The sequence below is a fragment of the Peromyscus californicus genome, unplaced genomic scaffold (genome assembly GCF_007827085.1).
Source record: "Peromyscus californicus insignis strain IS unplaced genomic scaffold, ASM782708v3 Scaffold_20__1_contigs__length_68692818, whole genome shotgun sequence".
In the NCBI taxonomy this organism is placed as follows: Eukaryota; Metazoa; Chordata; class Mammalia; order Rodentia; family Cricetidae; genus Peromyscus; species Peromyscus californicus.
This window is the reverse complement of record NW_026294503.1, coordinates 21,494,274-21,517,025: the sequence shown is the minus strand read 5'-3', so window position 1 is coordinate 21,517,025 and position 22,752 is coordinate 21,494,274. Positions and strand designations below refer to the sequence as shown.

The following is a 22,752-nucleotide window of genomic DNA, read 5'->3' as shown; positions in this document are numbered from 1 at the left end:
AAACACGATTGAAACCAAAAACAACATAAAACTCCCAGAAAATAAAAAGTCATTAGTAAAATTAATGAATGGGCTCAACAGCATCAGTGTGGACAGAGGGAAGAATCAACAAGCTTATTTGCTGGAACAGAAACGGCATGGTCAAAACGAGAAAGAACAATCAGACTCAAAACTCAGTAGAACTGGGTGTGGAGGTCCACCACTCCCAGCACATCAGGAGGTGGATACAGCAGATTAGGAATTCAAGGTCCTTAGATCCTGGTTACAGGATGGGTTCAAAGCCAAAGTGAGCTACAGTTAGTTCAAAGCCAGTCTGTGGTACATAACCTGTCTCAGAACATTTTTTTAAAGAGCTACAAGTGATAATAACAGAGACTCAACCACACGTGGGAATACAAAAAAAATCTTTAATTCATAACATCAGAATCTTAAAGGAGGATGAAAAAGAAGTTAGGACTCAAGCAGTATATGAAGAAACAAAATTTACTCTGTACAAGATAGAGACACAAGAATTCACACTAAGCCAACCACACTCAAATTTCTGAACATTAAATATGAGGGGGAAAAAATCTTTAAAATAAAGAAATACCCCTTACCTGGAGAAGGAAAACTATTTCTAAAACCCTGGAAACCAAGAGGAAGAGACATACTCTAAATGTTCAGAAATGAAATTGTTTAACAAGATCTCAACATCCAGCAAAGACATGTGTCAGCAATGTAGGGAAAACCAAGATACTCTCAGAAAAAAAAAAAAGAAGAAACTTTGTCACCAACAGACTATCTTTCTAAAGGGGCTAAAGGGACATTGCTCTCTCACTAGAAATAAAATTATTTAAAAAGAAGGATCAGAAAACACAAAATAAAGAAAACATAATAAAATGTATTCTCTTAAGTTTTCCAAATTACGTTTAATGTGAGCTGCAGAGGCTTGCCCTTTTCGGAATAGAAATGAAGGAGTGGATCAGGGAGCAGAGGGGAGGTTGGGGGAGGGACTGGAAGGAGAGGAGGGTGGGGAAACTGCAGACAGGATGTAAAATAAAAGAAGGGAGAGAGGAAGGGAGGGAAGGAGGAAGGGAGGCAGGGAGGGAGGGAGGGAGGGAAGGAAGAAGGGAGGAAGGGAGGGAGACAGATGAGCTGGGGATGCAGCCCAGTTGACAGAGTACTTGTCTATCATGCATGAAGTCCTGGGTCTAACTAATCTCCAGAACCCCATAAACTGGGCAAACTGGCACACACCTGTAATCCCAGTACTGCAAAGTGGAAGCAGAAGGGTTAAAAGTTCAAGGTCATCCTCAGAAACACAGCAAGTACAAAAAGTACCCCGAGCTATTGGAGACATTGTCCTGGGATACTCTGTTTGATGATTGAAGCAGGAGTTATAAAATTTCTAGTATAATTCTACCATATACAGAGAAATAGGGAATAACACAGTTTATGACACACAGTTGTAGTAAAGAAAAAAATGGCTGAAGGTAAGAGAATTTTGTACATGTCACTCACCAATCAGAGAGAAATTTGAAGCTATTACTATAGACCCTACAGATATCAAAAGAGTATATATAATGGTAGAGTGTGAAGAACTCTACACAATTCTCCAACATTTATAAAATGGGCCAGTTACTTGAAAACCAAAATGTTCTTTCTACAGCAGGGGATTAGGCAACAATATCCCTATGCAATAGTTACATGCAACTTTGTGTGGAAAATTATAGCAAATGCAGTAAGGTAAGAATATGAAATAAAAGTTGCAGAAATAAAAAAAGAAAAAACAAATGATTTGCATTTGTAAATTATATGATTTTTCTATATAAAAAAAGTATTTTAAATCCAGAAGAAAACCTCTAACCTAATTAGTAATTTCAAATCATATATATGGTATACATGATAAATAAGCAAAAATCAAATTTATTTCTGTTTGCAAGAAATAAACATGTGGACACTGAAATTAAAAATGCAATTAAAATCATTCATATAAAGTTAAATAATTTGTACAATTCTAACAAAGTCTTTATAGTAAACAAGCGGATAGGACTCATAAGTCCTGAAAACTATAAAATGCTAATGAAAGAAATAAAATCATATCTAACTATACGGACAGGTGTACTATATTCATGGACCAGATACCAAAAAAAAAATGATTCTTTCACCCAAGTGGATATTTGGTAACTGATAATTTATATGATGCATTTCTAATCAAAAATCCAAGTACAGTTTTTATGGAATAAAGATATCCTAGTATTTAGTAGATTAATAAAGAAATGGGATGGGAGGGTGGGTCAGAGGGGAAGGCCCGGGAGGAGCAGGAGAAGGGATGAAAGGGGGATCTGTGGTTGGTATGTAAAATGAATATAAATAAATAAATAAATAAATAAATAAATAAATAAATAAATAAATAAAAGAATTGGAAAGAGTTTTTAAGAACGTAAAAAGAGTAATCAAGGGCTGAGAAGATGACCCAATGGGTAAAAGCACAAGCTTCCCAAGTCACATCCTAGGTTAGGTTCCCCAGAACCCAAGGGTGTGGTGGTCTGCATCTGCAACCCCACCATTCCTGCAGGGACATGGGAGAGAGAGAGAGCAGACTAGGCTGGAATGTCTTGCCCAGCCAGCCTCAAATAGCACAGCAGCAGAAACAAGAGAGACACTGTCTCTATAAAGTGGGAGGAGAGGAGAGAATCAACTCCCAAAGGCTGTAACCTAATGTCTACATAGAAGTCACGGAAATCTATAAATAAATAAATAATAATGAAATGGAAGAACTCAAGTTCTACACAATTTAAAGACATTATATAGCTACAGTAAATTAAAAATTGTTATTGGAAGAAAGTTTGTCAAGATGACCTAAAGGAACAGACAAAGAGCCTGAAATGAAACTACAGAATTATACCGAATTGATGGTGGTACACAACGTTCAACTAGGAAATGCCTCATGTCTTTGTAATGGATGTGTCTTTAGAGGTGTTTCACCTCAGAGGACAAACCGAAGAGAAGACAAGCAAATATTACCATCCATAAGAGAAATGAAAATCAAAATCAAAATCCACAATGTTGTATGACTATAAACCTTCCAGGATGGCATAAATTAAAAGAAAACCAAAAAGAACATGAATATCAGTGTCAATGCATAGCAACTGGATCGCTTACATGTTGCCACTGGAAAATAAATTGTAGACTCTACAAATAGTCTGGCAGTTTCTTAATGAGAACCAAACTGAACTAAACATGCACTCAAGATACTGTTCAGTCACTGCATTCCTGGGCATTATTCCAGAGAAATTAAAATATATATTTACACAAAAATCAATAAACAAATATTCACAGCAGCTTTATCATAGTAGCCTCAAACTGGAAAGCATCCAGAATGTGCAGATGCTTAAACAAATGGTGGCCTATCCATGCTACAGAAGATAGCCCTACAATGAAAACAAAGAGCTATTGATACACATATACTGTGGCTAAATCTCCAGGGAATTATTCTGCATGAAAAAAAAATCCAATCCCCAAAGGCTGAATATTCAATAATTTAATTTGTATCATAGTCTTGAAATGAAAAAAAAAAAAAGAATAGAAATGGAGACCACTCTATTGACTGTCAAGATTTAGCAAGAGGGTGCTAAAAGGATGTGAGACTGTTTGGGAACAGCGGCAGGAGTATTCCTGTAATGGAAATGTTTTCCATACTGAATCTATTGCTACTCATTGCACACTGAAGCTATGGTGGTGCTACAAGGTGCTGCCATTAGGAGAAAGCTGGAAAAGAAGATGCTAGCTCTTTATGTGCTGTTCCTTACAACTTATGTGATCATATAATTATCTCGAAATCAAGCATTTTATTTAAAGAACAGAATGTTTTAAATGTTAACCCATCAGAGAAACGTCCCTAATGGTCGAAGCAGGTGTCCCTTACCCTCACAAGACTGCCAATGAGTATGTCTCCTTTTGACTGATGACTCAGGCACCAGAAAGAAATGGAGTATTAAGAAAGTCAATTTGAAAAACAAAATAGGAGTTTTTGTAGTCCATGTGCCCACCATGATCGACGTATGTGCATGGTGACCGACCTATGTGCACGGTCACAGACCTGTGAGCATGGTAAACCTGTGGATGTGCTTTCTCTCATGTGCGGTCCAGTGTCCACAGTGATAGGGCTGTATGCACAGTGCTAGATATGTGTGTGTGCTTAGAGACCTGTGAAGACGATGCAAACCTGTGCACATTGTGCTGCCCACGTCCATAGGACCTCTCTGTCTTCCTTACCTTTAATCTCCTTGTCTTGCTCTTCTACTCTGGAGCACACAGTCCTGGTCAGGCTCTCCACTACCGTGTGCATCAGGTCGAATTCAGCAACATTGTATACGTGAGTGCTGTCCGGCTCAGAGGCGATCTCCTGCAGCTCATTCAGGTCAGCATTTTTAACCCCTGCCATTGAGAATGAGAGGGAGGAGGATGATCTCGATGTCCCATTAGAAAGAGCAACTGTAGTGGAGTTCACCCAATCGGTCTTTACCACAACCAAAGTGTCCTCTACTTGGATGGTTGGATCGAATTATGGGTCCAATAACATTGAAGAAAATGTGGTATATATACATGACAATATTTTTCAGCCACAGGGAGGAAGTATGTCATTTACAGGAAAGTGGATGTAAATGGAGATAATCATATTAATTAAGCAAGTCTCTGAAAGGCAAATACTGCATTTTTCTCATTTATTGTCCTAGATTTTAGGTACATATATAAAATCTTGTTCATAAATATGACATGAAAATACAAAACAAACTTTTTAGGGGAAGGAGGGGGACTCTCAAAAGGAGAAGGTGAAAGAAAAGGCAGGGTGGGAGGGTTGAGGGGATATACTGAATGCACGGTATTTATTCATTTGAGTGTTTAGTTTTAATTCCAGAAGAAAGCATATGGTGGAGTGTGATGGCACACACCTTGACTCCCAGCACTTGGGAGGCGAAGGCAGGCAGATTTCTGTGAATCCATGACCAGCTTGGTCTACAGAGCGAATCCTAGACCAAAAAGTAGTACTACATAGTGAGGCTCTACTTAAAAACCAAAGGAAATGAAAAAGGGAATGTTTCATGTGAGTTGTTTCCTAAGTAATTAGGTAGTGATTTTGCTCAATACACCCCAACAGGAAGATAACTGGATATAACTTCTATCTTTTTTTTTAAAGGTTTATTTATTTATCATGTCTACAGTGTTCTGCCTGCGTGTACGCCTGCAAGCCAGAAGAGGACATTAGATCCCATTACAGATGGCTGTGAGCCACCATGTGGTTACTGGGAATTGAACTCAGGACCTTTAGAAGAGCAGCCAGTGTTCTTAACCACTGAGCCATCTCTCTAGCACCATAACTTCTATCTCACACAAGTATTGCAGAATCAAGAATAACTAAACTAGTACCAAAACTATCCATCTTCAGGTTTAAACTTCTGCAAAATAAGTTTATTTACATTCAGAAGCATGCTTATAATCTCAGCACTCTGGAGGCAGGAGGACTGTCATGAGTTCAAGGCTAGCTTGGGCTACATCGTGAGTTCCAGGCGAGCCTGATCTATAATGTGAGATGGTGCACCTCAAAAAAATAAAACTGAGAAATACTGCTAGAATGAAAACTTTATATACATAATTATTTTATACAGTACTAAACTACAGGGAAATACGGGTGAAGATATTTTTTAATGGACTCAAACACAATTTACTGCCCAGTGATCTCTACAAATTTTGATGGATCACATAAGGAAGTTCTGTTCCTTCTACTGTCTCTATTGAATTCCATCACCACAGGTAAAGCAGAATGCTGAGTGTCTGGAAGACAGTGCAAAATCATAGGACAAAAGGCAGTGGCTGGAGACACTTGCAGTATGTTTACTCTGCCCCTAGCACCACGTTGTCCATTTCATCGATACACTCAATCCCCACAACAACCACTGTTGTTTGTGCTGCTCTACACATGCACAGTTCACGAACTTGTCTGAAGGACACGCGACTGGAAAGCGTGGGGTGGTTCCATGACACCGCACTGCCTCTCCAATGGTACATCACAAAGAGCAAAGGAACTTGGAGATGGAAAAGGAGAGGCACATGACTAGGTTTCATGGGAGTGAGGGGAGATTTCTCCAAGCGTCAGCAAACAAGGAGGATTTCTTTAGAAATTCCTGCAGTGTCAACCATCTGAGGGTATTACAGAGGGGCACTTTAGATGCCCGTTAGAGATACCTGGAGCAGCACAGGTGACTTCTTATATGCCTGGCTGGGCCAAGAACACTTCTTTCACACTCAGCATGCTAAGTAAGAAAGCTTTAGTAGTCGAGCAAGAATATTGCTCATTTCCAGGAAGTTTCCAGAGAAGTTCAAATAACATCTAGATGAATTCACTAAGTTGTGTTTAAACACTCTTCTAAGGATTAGTAACAAAAGCATAAAATTCAGGATAAATACACAAAATAATCCTCCATTTGCTCTGCTCTTCTGCAGAGGCTTTCTTTACTGGATGACGGACTTACAGAAATGCTATCTGAAGTTTCTTGCCAAAGGACTTCTAGAATACACAACCAAGTCAATATAACGTTGAGTGTGTGCTAAAACTTAATGGAGAGAATGTTTTCTCATGTCCTGCAAGTCTACACTTGACAGAAAAGATTTTGTCTCTCTCCCTTCCCATATTTTTGCTTCCCTGTCTTCATGAATAAAATAGTTGGACTGTTGCAACTGCATGGAAAATAAAGGAAATGGTGGCGATGACTTGGAAGGAATTTATGCAGTCAGGAGTTTTGCGCCACTCATCTTTGCGTCCCAGAGTTCACCACAATGCCTGGCACACAGTGAAGTGAGTGAGTCTTGAATAAAGCATTCTATAACCCACAATCTGAACAGCAAGTCTAAGAATGGAGTATAGGCATTTTTTTTCTCTCACTGGCAGCTCTGAAAGATGCACTGTTCAACTTCAGAGTAATAAATGTTAATGCCTAGTAAAAGCAACTGAATCAGTTCCCAAGACGAAAATGATAGCATGGTTTATTGCCCTTCTGTGTTCCAGGAGTATGCTGCTAAATACTCAACAGTCATCTGTCTGCCCTCATTTCCGGTATCTACCATTTTCTATAATATAGATACCTAAGCCTTATGTCAAGCACCTATGCCAGGTCAAAAGTTGCAGATGAGGGCTGCAGTGTGCACAGCTGGACAGCTGGCTCTTGAAAACTGGTATGAGATGGCTCCTCCATACCGCTAGGATACAATACTCACCTTGTCTTCCACAACCACATGCAAGCAAAATAACAGGGATATAAAAATAACTAAAGCAAAGTTTGAATATGATCCATTCTTAATTTTTTCCCTTGGACCTCTTTTATTCCCTCTTCTATGAATGGGAAAATGCAGCGGTAACAGTTGTATAGTTCAAAACAATATCCCCTGCTTACTTGAACAAAAATAATATACTTCTCTTAGATGCACCATTTATGAGCATCTTGATTTTCAATGCAAAGAGTAAGAATGCTATCTTTGAAATATTTTAGACCACCCGGTCCTTTACAGAGCACTTGGCAAGTGTCGACACTGGGTGGGGTATGGGAAGGAGAGATGAAGGTACCATCTTACCCTCCAGTGACTCACTGTTTAGAGAGGGAGCAGCGAGTTGGAAAAGAAGGGAAGAATACAGTGTCAATGGTTTCTGCAACTATTGTCAGACATGTCAAACACTGTAGGAACTAAGTCCTATGCCAGCAATGGTGGTGCACACCTTTAGTCTCAGTACTCAGAGGCAGGTGGATCTCTGAGTTCAAGGCCAGCCTGGTCTACAGAGTGAGTTCCAGAACTACACAGAGAAACCCTGTCTCATAAAAACAAAACAAACAAAAAAGCTCTCTTCTTGCTGCCTGCTGATCCAGATGTAGAACTCTCAGTTCCTTCTCCTGCACCATGTCTACCTGCATGCTGCCATTCTTCCCACCATCATGACAATGGACTAAACCTCTGAACCTGTAAGCAAGCCCCAATTAAATGTTTTACTTTCTTTAAAAAAAAAGTCCTAAAAAATATTGACCAAGCAGCAACCTGCTCTACTATTAAAAAAAAAAAAAGAATAAAATAAAATGTGTAAACAGGAATCTTTTAAGATCTTTCTCTGAGGAGAAAAATGGATCAGCCATCATGGAGAGGGTACTCTAATGGGTCTTTCAGTAGTTCTCAATCCTGAATAGCATTTTCAAAGTACTGAGTCTCACAGATAGCCCTGGCTGGTATAGAACTCTCTGTGTGGACCAGGCTGGCATGGAACTTAAAGAGATCTGCCTACCTTTACCTCCCATGGGCTGTAATTAAAGGCATACACCACTATATGTAGCCTGATCTGGGTATATTTTTAAAGTATAGCTTTCCAGACACCTTCTCCTTAGCTATTTCAATTTAGTAGTGTGGTAGTTTGAATAAAGTGGAAGCCATATGCCAATAGGGAGTGGCATTATTAGGAGGTATGGCCTTGTTGGAGTAGGTGTGGCATTGTGGGAGGAAGTGTATCACTGGAAGTGGGCTTTGAGATTTCAGAAGTTCAACCTAGGCCCAGTGGCTCACTCTACATTCCTGCTGCCTAAGGATCCAGATGTAGAACTCTCAGTAACCTCTCCAGCACCATGTCTGTCTGCATGCTGCCATGCTTCCCGCCATGCTGATAATGGACTAAACCGCTGAACCATAAGCCAGCTCCAATTAAACATCATAAGAGTTGCCATGGTCACAGTGTCTCTTCATAGCAATAGAAACCCTAACTAAGAAAGCAGGATTGGAACAGAAGCCTGGAGTCCATTTCAGTACTGTATCCACTGTTCTTTTCTGACCTCTGTAGAACCTGAAAGTATTCTCTGCTGATGAAGAATACAGAAAGTCCATGAAAAGACTGAAGCAGGTTCTTGATAAGAACATCCTAATGAGACTAAAGATTGACAGCAGAATAATTAACTGTGTAAAATATAACTAAGTGGGTCATTCATATCAAGAGACTGTAAGTGTCTTCAGAGCCCTGATGAGGGATTTGCTACACCATTTTGATTAATGTTTCGGTGTCCTTGGGAATCAGGCTGTTGTTTTGTTTTGTTTTCTGCCAGAGTTTATTGGTCTCTGTTAAACAGAAGACCTTCCTCTTGCCAGAGAAATTGTAAACATTTTGATTGAAGGCAAAGCTTATCATATAAATATTTTGTAATTATTCTGGATCTGTTGTATATATCCTCTTTCATAAAATGATAGCTTTGAGAGTGCTTGATGCAAGTCGGCAACACCACATGTCTTTAATAACTACAGGCCTCTTAAGTCCTTGAGTATGTGGGAAGTGATTTCTTCTGGTACAACTAGCAGAGAGCTATAAACTGACCCTGAAGAGCAAATCCTCACTGACTAAATGGAAACAAATGTGAACCTAACTTTAGCACATCACTATATGCCTTTTCAAAAGTTTGGTGCTCAGTGTTTGTCTTAAAAGTTCCAAACACTGTGGTGTGCGTGACAGAATCACTCTTCTTTTAAATGCAAGGAAGCTGGACTCAGATAGAAAGCCTGATACAGAAAGTGCTCTAGCCTCTGGCTTTTGAAGTAGTGCATGTTGCACTAATGGTATATACCTATATCCACAACGGAAGCTGGACCATTCGAGACACATAGCAACATCCTGCAGTTGGGTGTGTTGGCACCTGTAATCCCAACACTCAAACAGAAAGAGGATCACAAGTTCAAGAGCAATGTCAGCTACTAGCCAAACCTGTCTTAAAAACAAACAATTGGTTAGATGGCTTGGAGGGGAAAGGCACTTCCTGCCAAGCCCAATGAATTCCATTCTTGGGACTCACACGGTGGAAGCAGAGAACCAATCATCACAAGTTATCCTCTGAACACACACACACACACACACACACACACACACACACACACACACACACACTTCCACTGATACATGCTAAATAAACAAGCAGTAAACACATACATAATTAAATGAGATTTTAAAAGGAAAGCATACCTATCGCAAACAGCTCTACACCAGATTCACGGAGGTTTCTAGAGGGTGGGATAATATCATCTTGGGATTTTCCATCTGTGATTAAAATGCCGATCTTGGAAACCCCACTCCTTGATCCTGCTTCTGGTTTAAAGCTATTCTCAAAAATGAAGTTCAGAGCAAGACCTAGGAGAAATAAACACAAACCAAACATTTCTAATTAGAGTATTCTGGTTTGGAAATCGTATCCCCGTGATGAGTAGAGCTAAAAGGGTTTTTATTAGATGTGAGCCTTCATTTCCACAATAATTCGATAGGAGCTAATGAAAAACCCAAATCCACTAGAATAAAGGTAATAAAAAAGAGAGCCTGCTATTGCATTGGAGTATACAACATAGATGATAACACAGTCTGGATTCTTCCTTAGACTTCTTTTCTTCAGAGAATGGAAAACATAGCAATAACAGTCTAATTACTGCAGAATAACACATTTCATCCATCTTAACAATAAACACACTTCTGTGGATCAATCTTTAACAAGCATTTTTGTCTCTCACAAAGCTATTTAATAAATATTTTCTTCATTTTTCTTTTTCTTCTTTTAAAATTAATATATAAAACAACAACCTTCTTTATTGCAAGAAATCGTTTAGGCCACCAAATCACTCAACAAACATTTACTGCAGTCTTGTTAAGTATCAAGAATTAGGTTAGATGATAAAACTGCTCCCTTTTTCTTTGTCATAGATCTTATTTATTCATTTCCTTTATTTGGGGACCAAGACTGACTCTAGAGCCTCACACATGCTTCACTGAATTAACCATGAATCTACATGCCCAACTGAGGTCTAAACTCATGCCACTACTTTCTGGGTCAATTTTCACCTGGAAAGGAGTAAGAAAACATGCAATATTGTATCTGTGTTTAATAATTCTACACAGGTATTAACAATTCCACTAGGGTATGCTTCCAATTGGCAAGGAGATTAATTATCAAATTGCCAACAGTTTGCCTAAAAGTCCATACTAAGATCTTCATGGCTAAAGCTGAGCATCCAAACTATATGCTAGTGGAAGGCAACAGCTTTTCTAAGGTTAAAATCTGTTCAAATGGTGCTGGAGATGTGGCTCCATGGTAGAACCCATGTCTAAACTGTACAAAGTCCTGGGTTCAATCCCAGAATCAAAAAAAAAAGAAAGGAAGGAAGGAAGGGAGGGAGAGAGGGAGGGAAGAAGGAAGCGGGGGGGGGGGGGGGGGGGGGGGAGAGAAAGAAAGAAAGAAAGAAAGAAAGAAAGAAAGAAAGAAAGAAAGAAAGAAAGAAAGAAAGAAAGAAAGGGGAACTTGAATTTAGAATTTGGTGCTTGACATTAATTTGGGGAATATTATTATTATCTCAAGTATTATGTCTTCATCCTTCTCCCTTCTCTTCTGGAATTCCTGTTATCCGTGTGTCTATGCAGCTGTTCTATAGTCCTTGGATTTCTAGTTTGGGTTTTTTTTTTCCTCTTTTCTGTTACAGAGCTCGTCAAGCTTAGAGATTCTTCGTGAGTCATGGCCAGTCTACTAAACCCATCAAATATGTTCTTCATTTGTTTTATAGTGGATGTTTATTTGGTTTTTTTCCCCCTCCTACAGCTAGTATTTCTTTTGGATCTTTTAATTGAATTCCATCTTTCTCCTTGTACTGTTCCTTTGTTGTTGTATGTCATCTACTTTATCCATTAAACTCATTAGTGCACTAAAAAACTAAAATAATCCGAAATAAATCACATCTACACAAACCACTTATGCTCAGGCCACACATAATTTTAATATAAATATTGCTATATTAATCACTTATTAAAAATACTAGTGGGTTAAAAGTCTTCAAATATTTTCATGATAATTAGTAATTGAAGTTTTAAATAAGGATAAAGAAAAATCATTAATTAAAAATAAGGTAACATTGAGTGTGAGGATGCACACTCAGAATCCCACCACTCAGGAGGCAGAGGCAAGGGATTGTTGAGTTCCAACCCTGTCTCCAGAAAGAGAAAGGAGAGGCTACCAAGATGGCAAACACCAGGCAGCTGCTGACAGTTATGGCTTCCATGATGGCTTCATTTTCTTCTAGAGCCTAGCTTCCTAAACTGTGGGTCACATGAACCCCTAGATATCTGGGATCATGAGGCTGGCCAAAAAAAAAAAAAAAAGTCCACCAACAGTTAAGATTTCCGAATACACTGGACCACAAATTAACTCAAAATCAAATATGCAATGAGTCAGGCAAGAGGGCACACGTCTTAAATCCCAGCACTGGGGAGGCAGAGGCAGGATGACCTCTATGAGTCTGAGGTCAGCCTGGTCTACACAAAGAGTTCCTGGCCAGCCAGGACCACATAGTGAGACACTGTCTCAAGAAAATACAAATAACTAGATATATAGATAGATGGATAAATAAATGATATGTAATGAATCTGAGGTGTTTCTGGGTGCACTCATCCATATCGCATCACACAATGTATCGCTGCAGCCTTACTTCTGGATGTGTAATATGCACACAGCACTGTGTGTACCATCATGCCCTACCATGCCAATGAACACTGCCAACACCTGGGTCCAGATTCAAGGCTATTGTGTGCTATGAATTGCAGTGTTTTACTGACCATAGCAAGTTTCCTACTTGTATAGAAAATGTAGTTGTGGGGCTAGAGAGATGGCTCAGAGGTTAGGAGCACTGGCTGTTCTTCCAGAGGTCCTGAGTTCAATTCCCAGCAACCACATGGTGGCTCACAACTATCTGTAATGAGATCTGGTGCCCTCTTCTGGCGTGCAGGAAGAACACTGTATACATAATAAATAAATAAATAAATAAATCTTAAAAAAAAGAAAGAAAATGTAGTTGTTTGTGGAAAACCAACATTTTTAATATTTTTCCGTCATCACTCCTCAGAATCTAAGTATAAAATCAGTATATCTTGGATTGGATTAGATTAAGTCTTAATAATCTGTTTGATTAAAAAAAAAGGCCATCTAAGAGCTTTTGATGTTACATGGTTAAAAAAAAACACTATGCCACCTCTTAAAAAAGAGCAAAATAAAGTAATATAATTGCTCTTCAGCAAAATATTTAGCTAAGAATGAGCATTGAAGAAAACATACCTGTTAGAGTGTTCCCTCCTTTGTAGGGAAGGCTTCGGACAGCATCAATCACTTCATCTTTGGTGTTAAAGGCATTCAAGTGCCACTCTATTCTGGGGTCCCCACTGTACTGTGCCAATCCTGGAGAGAAGGAAGAGAAAACTGGAAGTTACATGCTGCTCAAGATCACATGACCACTCTCAAAAGCGTGATGACTCAAGGCATAATCTGTCTACCGTCCTTTTCTTTGCCTGGCAATGTGCTTTCAAAGAGAAATCCTGGCATCAGCTAAAGGAGTCTAGATGGATGTATCTAGGAGTGGAGGGAGTTCACATATTTTCTAGTTATTTAGAAGTTATCGAATAACAAGGTATTTGGCACTTAAATGCAAAAAGGCCGGTCATGTGTAGATGAAAGTTTCAGATTTGTGTCCTTTCATTCTCAAAGGAATGATATTCTTTAATAATTACTTAAAAGTTATGACTTTTTATAGAAAGTATATTATTTTATTGCTTAGAATATGACACAAAGACTTACAAGAGTTTTTTTTCTTTTTATCTTAACTAGAATTACCTTGACAAAGATTATAATGCCAAGATATTATTTCCAGCTTTTCAATGCAACATTTCCCTGGACTTGGCTGCTTCTTTTAAACACAGATGGCTGTGTGAAGAATTCTTATGCAAGCTCTGTTCTAAAGCTTCATTATAATTAATAGTAAAAAGAGGGATAAACACAGAGAATTAATGTTTTCAATAGTCAAGTGAATGGCAGCATGAATTGGAAAATTTGTAGGGACAATGTAAAATTTTTAGGAATAAATATTTATTGATCTGAATATGTGTGTTCAGGAACAACAGCGTAGTTGATCCTTCAATAACTTTGAAAGTAGCTTCGTAAAGGGTTTCTGAATTTCTTAAGAATCTTCCCAGAAATTTTGCAATATCAACTAGCTTCTCTGGTCCATAAGGTATACCAATTCGTGTCTTCTCTGAGCCCACGTTGAATGCTGTGACCAGGTTTTCCAAGAAATTCCGCACCAGCCTGAAGTTGAATCTCCCAATGCTCCATGACCCATCCACCAGGATGACAATGTCAGCAATGGCTGGAGTCTCACAGAAGAATTTTATTTCTGCAAAGTGCAAACCACAAAAGCACATGTGTTACTGTCGGAACTTTTAGAAGTGGGAGTCAATTTCAGTGTCACTCAGATAACTTAGTGCTAAGAACACAATAAAGTTCCCATCAACGCTGCCATCTTTTTTGTAACTCTTCCCTTAAATGCATTCTTCCAAGGAAAAATTTGTAGTAATGGTTGGCAGCAGAATGGAGGGTTCTGGAAAGCATTAGCAAAGTGCTGTCAGGTTCAGGCCAACCTGGCAACTCACCCTGCTGTGTGCTTTAGAAAGTGGTGTCTGTACAAAATCTTCCAGCCTTGGGCTTCAGCCTGTAGATTCTTCCAGGAAAGGTCTCACCAGTGTCAGGTAGGGCCATCCTCCTGGGTTGGGCGAATGGCCAGGAAGCGCAAAGGCCCTGAAGAGCCTATACTAGATAAACCTAGGCTAGGTGTTTAATCTAAAAATGGCACGGAGACCTTTGCTAAAGTAAGATGCTCCTTTGGAAAAAAGAAAATGGAGGAAGGGTTCAAGGACCTCCCAAGTCTATTTTGTGTTTTTGTTGCTATTGTTGTAGATTTTCATATTGCTTCATTGTGACAGTAAGATTTTACCCATGTAGATGGGCTAGGTAACTGGTGTTTTCAATAGTTCAGTGAGCACTTCACATAATGATCCATAAGGATAGCATGTTGTTGGCATGGTACTACCAGTGCCTGACCATCAGGGATGGTGCCCACCCACTGCAGGAATGCTGGGAAAGAGAAGAAAGCTGTTTTCACAACCATAGATAGTTATCTAAGAAAGCACAGGTCTGTGGTTGAAAAAGTGAAAGCCATCGTCATTCACACAGAGCCAAGATGGTGGGATATTCCTAAAGTGGTTTCTAAATCCTTGAAAATATTATGGCACTTTTAGTGTCTTATCTGGCATTGTTTCATACTACGGGTTATCCTACCCATAACTGCTCATCCTTGCTGGATTTTCATAATAAAATAGAAGTAATTATGTATGTGTGCCCATGCGTGCATGCAGATACATGCTCTTATTGATTTTAATTTTTGACAATCCAGAAAATCCCTACTTGGTTTATGCCTTAACATTAAAATGACAACATAACAATATTTGAAAAATAATTGCATATTGAAAATCAAAATGCAGAAAATCACAATCAGAAAGAACATGAGCCATAGGCAAGATTGTGCTCATTGGTACCACAGTGACAAGACCATGTGGGGGGCTGGGGGGTGGGGGGCAATGGCTATCTTGATTGAATTTTTCAGGTCTGCTACAAAGGAGGGAATTCATATGCAGTACTGTGAGCATGGTCAAAACCCATGGTTAGGAAAGTCATCAGCCCTGGAAGAGAACCTATTGCTGTTTTGCTAAACAGTCATGGTGTCAAACTGCCTTCTAAATATTCATGTTTATATTCCCAGATTTGTGCTCTCTCAAAGTTGGTCAGAGATGCTCTTTATGGCAGTGGGGAATGGCTAATGCAGAAACTCTTTTTTTTTTTTTTTTTTTTTTTTTGACTTTTTCGAGACAGGGTTTCTTCTATGTAGTTTTGGTGCCTGTCCTGGATCTCACTCTGTAGACCAGGCTGGCCTCGTACTCACAGAGATCCACTTGGTTCTGCACCCCGAGTGCTGGGATTAAAGGTGTATGCCCACCACTGCCCAGAAACACTTAACAGTTCAAAATGCTGAAAATAAATGCCTATGAGTGCATGGTCACAGATGGACATCTATATCAACCACCCTCTCCAAGACTCAGGGAAGATCATGGAAGAGAACGCAGAATGTAAATGATGGAGGTATATACTGTGAATGCTTCTTCTGGAGATGTCATGGCAGTTATATACATAAACTAATAGTGGTTATGATTGCCTATGCAAGATCAAGCCAATAAAAAATTCCAGCATTAAGTGAGGAGAGGCTTCTGATACCTGTCACTAGCTGGGGAATTCCTGGCAGTTTGTTGATGACTGTTGAGGAAGGTAGAGTCACCTTGAATGGGTGGGTGGCCCCTGGTAGGTTGCCCATGCTCCAAGTGGGTAACACTACATCCATGTGCAGATGGGCAGCACTAATTGGATTCAGTGGGTCATGACAAAAAAAATGAATTTGGGAGAGAGATGTACTGGGGAGGGTGGAGGCTGAAGAGGGAGGGAGGTGGCTATGACCAAGACACGTCATATGTGTATGACATTTTCAAAAACTGAAAAAACAAAATGCTTCCAACATAAAGAGACAGCTGAACTACTGTGGCTGGCAAAGGAGACAGGCAGCTTAACAAATTTGCCTTTGCATCTACCACACCACATTTACTTAAAGGAGCTTGATTTCTTTTTTCCAGACATACAGATGCATGGAAGACCCAGATCCTTTTACCAGATGCTGGGAAATGTGCTTGCCAAGGGAATACTCCAGTCTTCATTGTGGAAGCTCAATAGTACAACTCAATTCAGAGCGATTACTTACATTTTTGGCCCTAAATTCCCCTTATTTAATAGAAGAAAGACACCAGCTTTGCACTGGACTCAGCCCTACTGTAACTTTAAACAGTCTAAACCAGATACTGCCACAGTCCATGGGACAGAAATTCCTTAGCTTTTGGTCATAATCTGGGGAAGTCGTTATCTTATTATGCTTCAAGAACTCATTTTTTATTAGTTTTTAAATGAAGAACACCTACTCACAAATGGTGTGGGTTTGTTTCTTTCAAAACGTCTAGAAATATTATTAGATAATTGGAAAATGTACAGAATATTTTTTTAGAATTTTTCTTTTGGCTTACACTTTCTTGGGTTTCATGGCTGCCTGTTTTTGCTGAGCTAGGGATTGAACCAGGGGCCACACTCATCTGAGGCAAGCACTCTCTCACTGAACTATCCTCCCAGGCTTAGGAAAGATGATAGAGTGAAAATCCCTTCTTCTTATCCAGAAGAGTGAGGAAACTTAACTTTTCTATTTTCAAAATGATTTCCAATGAAAATATGCTCTTGATTAAGCTCACTCATAAACAAATTATATCTAGGCCCAAAGTATAAAATAAAATTAATTGACTGTAAGTCAAAATATTGATAACTTTAATGATACTCAAGCTTGAAAAGTTGTTCACATAACAAAAACACTTTAAAAAAATTCTTTAAAGCCATGCATGGTGGTTGACACCTATAACTACATCACTAGAAAGTCTGAGGCAAGAGGATCACCAAGATTTGGGGCTGTATGGGGAGACTATCTCAAACAAACAAACAGAATAAGAAGAAAATGATAGATTACGCTAAGAAGAAACATTATACAATCGGGAAAACTGAAAAGCATTCCTTTGAAGAGTAAAGAATCATGAGCAGACACTCTAGAGGACAAGAAATAATGGTCAATGAGTGAACAAAGAAATATTTAATTATTTTAGTGGTCAAAACAAGATCATAGTAAAATATAATATATGTTCATTCAGCCGGCAAAAAATTAATAGATACATTGCCACTTACTAACGCTCTAAAGATGAAAAATGCTTAAATGTATATTTACCAAAACGTACATAGAAACACTGGTTCAAGTCAGAAAACACTGAAGGAAAACTGCCACTCACATATGTACAGAGACTCCTGTGTTCATAAGTTAGAAAACTCAACATAATAATGATATAAATTATGCTGAAGTTGATCTGAAGATTTAATTTTATCCCTAATAAAATCCAGTTAATACACATCCTGGTTTGCTTTTTGGTGCGGAGGTAAAACACTGACCAGAACCAACTTGAGGGGGAAAAGGTTTATTTCAGATAATCAGTTCCAGTCCATCATTGAGGGAAGGCAAGGCATAAACTTGGGCCAGGAACCTGAAGCAGAGACCAGGGAAGAACACTGTTCACTGGCTTTCGGCCTTGGCTTGCTCAACTACCTTTCTTCTATAGTCCAGGCCCACCTGCCCAGGGACGGCACTGCCAACAGAGAACTTGGCCCTCCCACGTCAGTCAGGAATCAAGAAAACAAATGACCAGCAAAAATGACACACAAAGAAGCAATTCCTCTATTGAGATTCCTTCTTCCCAGGTATGTCAAATTGTGTCACGTTTACAAAAATTAGGTATTACAAGACAAATAGTAACAAGTATTATTAATTAGTCATGATTACAATAAATATAAACTAGTAGGTCCAATATAAGCAATGTGAGCCCTCGGGGCTTCTTATGTAACCCTAACGAAAAAATAAATTGCTGCAAGCTCTTTGAAGCACATCTCTTCCAGTTCCTTCCACAGCGAGACAGTTGCTGATTTTGATGCTCCGTCACCCTGTTAGCAAGTCTGTGACTCTTGCATAGTTCTTGCACAATCGAGACAGGAGACAAGAGTCAACCAGTAACATGGTTCATAAAAGCAAACTTCTGGGAATTGCACAGACACCCATTAAGCCAGAGGAAGAGTACCTGACACATAGTGGAATGGTAGACGACAAAACTAAGTGAGCTACTTCACAGGAAGGCAGAGGTCTGGATGAACCTCAGCAGGTACTGCTGGCTGGTGATACTATCATCTATTACAAGTACAATAAGCCACAGGAGATTCCATTTAGCATGCTATCACAAAAGTATGCCTCAGTGTGGTGCAATGAGGTTTCAAAGCCCGAATAAAAGATATAAATAGCAATAGAGCCAAGATGATGAAATTCTGGGAGAAGGAAAAGCTGCGATTGGGATGGCGGCAGTACCATATATCATGGGTAAGGCTGTAGGTCTAAGATTTTGGGAGACAAGGGGGTAGACATTAAAAATAATGAATCAAGCAGCAGCTTGAAAAAAAAGAAAGAATCCTAGCTAGCATGTAGGAAGAATAATTTCAGTGTCTATGCCATACAAGCATGTGGTACAAGCCTCCAGACTCTAACTCAGCACATTTTGAATTTCAAACTCATGTCCTGTTTTCTAGAAACTCATGTCTGTGTATGCGAACTGGAAATAATTAATAAGTAGAAAAAGAAGTAAAATAATTTTGAGTAAAGTGACCACAGAATAACCAAGCAAGAAGATGTTTAGAAGATCCTGGTGATTTCATAATCCTTTCATAAAGGATAACAAAATTCTTTTTGTTCTGATTGTCTTTAAATTAAAAGTCTAATTATAGTTTAAACAGAAATGTTTATGTGCTTATGAAGACAAGTATTGATCAACACAAGTCGATCAAAATAGAAACAAGAAATCTGCTGGGAGACATTTTGCTAGGTAAACCCCTGTTCACCCTTCAAATTCCAAGCAGCAGCCATTCCAACTCTGCAAAAGTTTCCCCACAGCCCTTAGGTGAGACTCATCTCCTCCCTCTTCAGGTCCTCTGCATTTGTTCACTGGACTCTTTACAATGAACTGCTATATCTTCTCACATTCCCGTCTGTCTGCCTGTCTACACTGTGAATAATACCTTGAAGGAGGAGAGATTCGACGGTTCTCTCTTTAGACCCTTCCTGATCAGTTCTGGGCCTATATTCCTGAATGACTGTGAACAGTATGAAATCTTGTTCCTAAAACTAACTGCTTTGCTAGGCTTCAGGGTAGACATCTGTAACCCCAGCACTCAGAAGACTAAGATGAGAAAAATCATGAGTTCAAGGCTAACTGGTGTGCATTGTGAGACCCTGTTTCAAACAACAACAATAATAAAAGACTCTTTTTTCACAAAACCTATACTTTCAGCACTAGAGACACTAGGAAACTGGGCTGCAGTCACTCAGCGATCTGGGAGGCTGTTGCAGAATTACTTCCACATAAAAGGGGAGTATGTGCTATTCTTACTCACCCTGACTTACTAGAGAGCCAGAAAAAAACCTCATAATCATTTCATCAGGATCCAGGATTAATTTAGTGGCTTTGAATTATTTTCTTTTACTCCACTAGAAAAATATCTAGCTAGGTCATTCAGTGTCTGAAGCATCCAAAAAGCTGTGGCTACAGAATTTTTTTTTTTTTTTTTTTACTTAAGTCTCCTGTGAGATGATGTTCAAATTTCCCAGGACAATGGGAAAGAAAATCCTTACCAAATGGATAAGGAACTCTTAAAAACTGTCACCAAGCAGGCACTGGCTCCAACTATATCATAGAAGAGATATCTTTCGAAAAGAATAAAAACATCTTATTATTTCCCCAAAGTTCAATAAGTTTTTTTAAGCATATTGGCCCATTTTGATTCTTACATTATGCCCAAGAGGAAGGATTATCGTCACTGTTCAAAAATCCAAGCTGACGTTCATAAAGGACAAGTGACTGGCTCCATAGTTATTATCAGAGGCAGGACTGGATTCCAGAATTTCTAATTGACCTTTTCCAATGCACAAGGCTACGGTTTCCATAGACATTGTGTTTGTGAATGCACAGGAGACAACTTTGGAAATTGCCCATTTGTGTGGATGGAGCAAGGATGTTTCAGCTCTAGTTGGCATTCATTTAAGCCAGAATAAAGTCAGTTCTCATTTTCTCCAGTCTTGGTGAAGGTGTCCCTTTTAAGGCATCTGCACTAGTTACTTTTTTCATTGCTTGAACAAAATACCTGACATAAAGGACTTTGAGAAAAAGAGAAATATGGTTTTAACTGTCTCAGTTGACTGTGTGGGGAGGACATGGCAGGGCCGAGTCATTCACATCATGAAGGCCAGGATAGGAGTGTAGGAAAGAGTCAACACATGACATAACCCAGAACAAGATGGCGCCAGTGACCTGCATTCTTTAAGGCAACACTGTCTCTACTTTCTACCTTCCATCTCCTCCCAACCATGCCGTCATACTGCAAATCTATCAGGGAATTTATCTATTGATGAAGTCAGAGCCCTCTCCTTATCTAATATCCTCTGAAATCATTGTCATAGACGTCCCCAATAACATGCTATAGTAAGCTCTTAGGTGCTTCTCCATCCAATCAATAGACAATTAATTTAGCCACCACAGCATCCTTAATGGGTGGTCTAGCACAGCACACCCCAGTATTCTCTTCCTAGCCTGGTCTTAGTTCTTCCTGGAATGTCTTACTTCTTAGAAAAACTGTGCAGAAATGAGAAGTGATTGCTTTATGTCCATTATGTTTTACGCCATTAATTCTGACTGAGCTATGTGTGCCTACACATTTGATCAAACATTAGTTTCAATGTGTCTATGAAAGTGTTCTCGGTAAGACACTAAAGTGGATTGCTCTGTCTCTGAGGGTGGCCTCACCTGAACATCAACTGAATGTCAGTACCTGAATAAAGTCAGAGACAGCAGAAGAGGGAATTCCTGCCAGCTGCTTAGACCCCCAGGACAGCAGTTTTTCTCACCTTGAGCTTGCTGGGTTTGGGTCTGGAAATGACGCCACAAGCTCCAGTCTTCTGATTTGAACTAAATCTACACCGTTCTTATCTCCTGAGTTTCCAGCTTGCTGATTGCCTCCAAGATTTTGTAAGTCCATTCCTTATAAACCTCCTCCCTTACAAACATCTTTTCAATTAAAGACCAATATCAATCCTATATGAGAAGTGTTCTTCCCACTTCATAGAAAAGAGATTGAGTAATTAGAGAGGGCAGGAACTCTGCCTACTCCCCATACACTGAGAAAATGCAAAGTCTAAATCCAAAGGTAGAGCTGACTACAAAGCTGGGCTGCTTAGCCAAATGCACTTCAAATACTACCACAAAAGAAAAAATGGAGAGAGACAGAGAGGGATGGAGGAAAGGAAAGAGGCGAAGATTGCCAAGCTGTGGAATTGCACATAGCAAGAAATCAAATCCATAGGCGTTTGTCCTACAGTCGACCTGCAGTGCAGAACACCACAACAGCTTCCAGGAATGTGAAGCCCAGTCGCTGCACACCAGCCAAGAGAACATTTCAGCTGTCACTCAGAGCTCTGAATCATAACAATAACTGACAGACCTATAAACAACGCCGTCGTCACATTTCTCCCCTGCTCCAAGGGCCTGGGAGAAGACAGCTGCTTCCATATTTAAAGGGCTGTCAACCTGGAAGGGGGATTAGAAGTTTCTGTATGCCCACAGGGGTCTATGGGTGACGGATTTCAACTCAATTATAGACAGGATGTCTGCTTAGGGGAGCAGCAAAATCTCTGTGAACTAAAGCAGATGAACTAGGCATGGTGATACATAGCTGTCACCATAGAACTTAAGAAACTGAAGCAGGAGTAGTCTCATCAGTTGAAGACCAGCCTGGCTTACATAGTAAAATCGTGTCTAAAATTTTTTTCTAGAAAAGAAAACAGATGGAATACGTGAGGAGCCTCAAACACCTTCTCTGTGGCCTAACTACCTGATTGTCCAATAATTTCCAGTGATAAATTCTAAGATTGCCGCTTCCTCTCCAGCCCACAAAACTGAGCTGAACTGTTCATTGTGGTTTTCAAAGCTTTACTTAACTCTACTACTCTTGACCTGTCTGTATTTAGTCCTCACCTCATGCCAACACACTTATTATTCTTCCCCTAAACAATTCCCATATTTTACCCACTTACTTTTCATATGCACACACACACACACACACACAC

The 22,752-nt window shown here is 39.4% G+C and overlaps 1 protein-coding gene across 1 annotated transcript in view; it reads right to left on the bottom strand.

Moving 5' to 3' along the window:
* Positions 1–22,752, bottom strand: part of Col14a1 (collagen type XIV alpha 1 chain) — a 208,091-nt gene that overhangs the window by 134,957 nt on the left and 50,382 nt on the right. Inside the window, 4 exon segments of the mRNA XM_052747825.1 lie at positions 4,258–4,419; positions 10,016–10,180; positions 13,137–13,256; positions 14,092–14,247. Coding sequence (XP_052603785.1) covers positions 4,258–4,419; positions 10,016–10,180; positions 13,137–13,256; positions 14,092–14,247 — 603 coding nt within the window.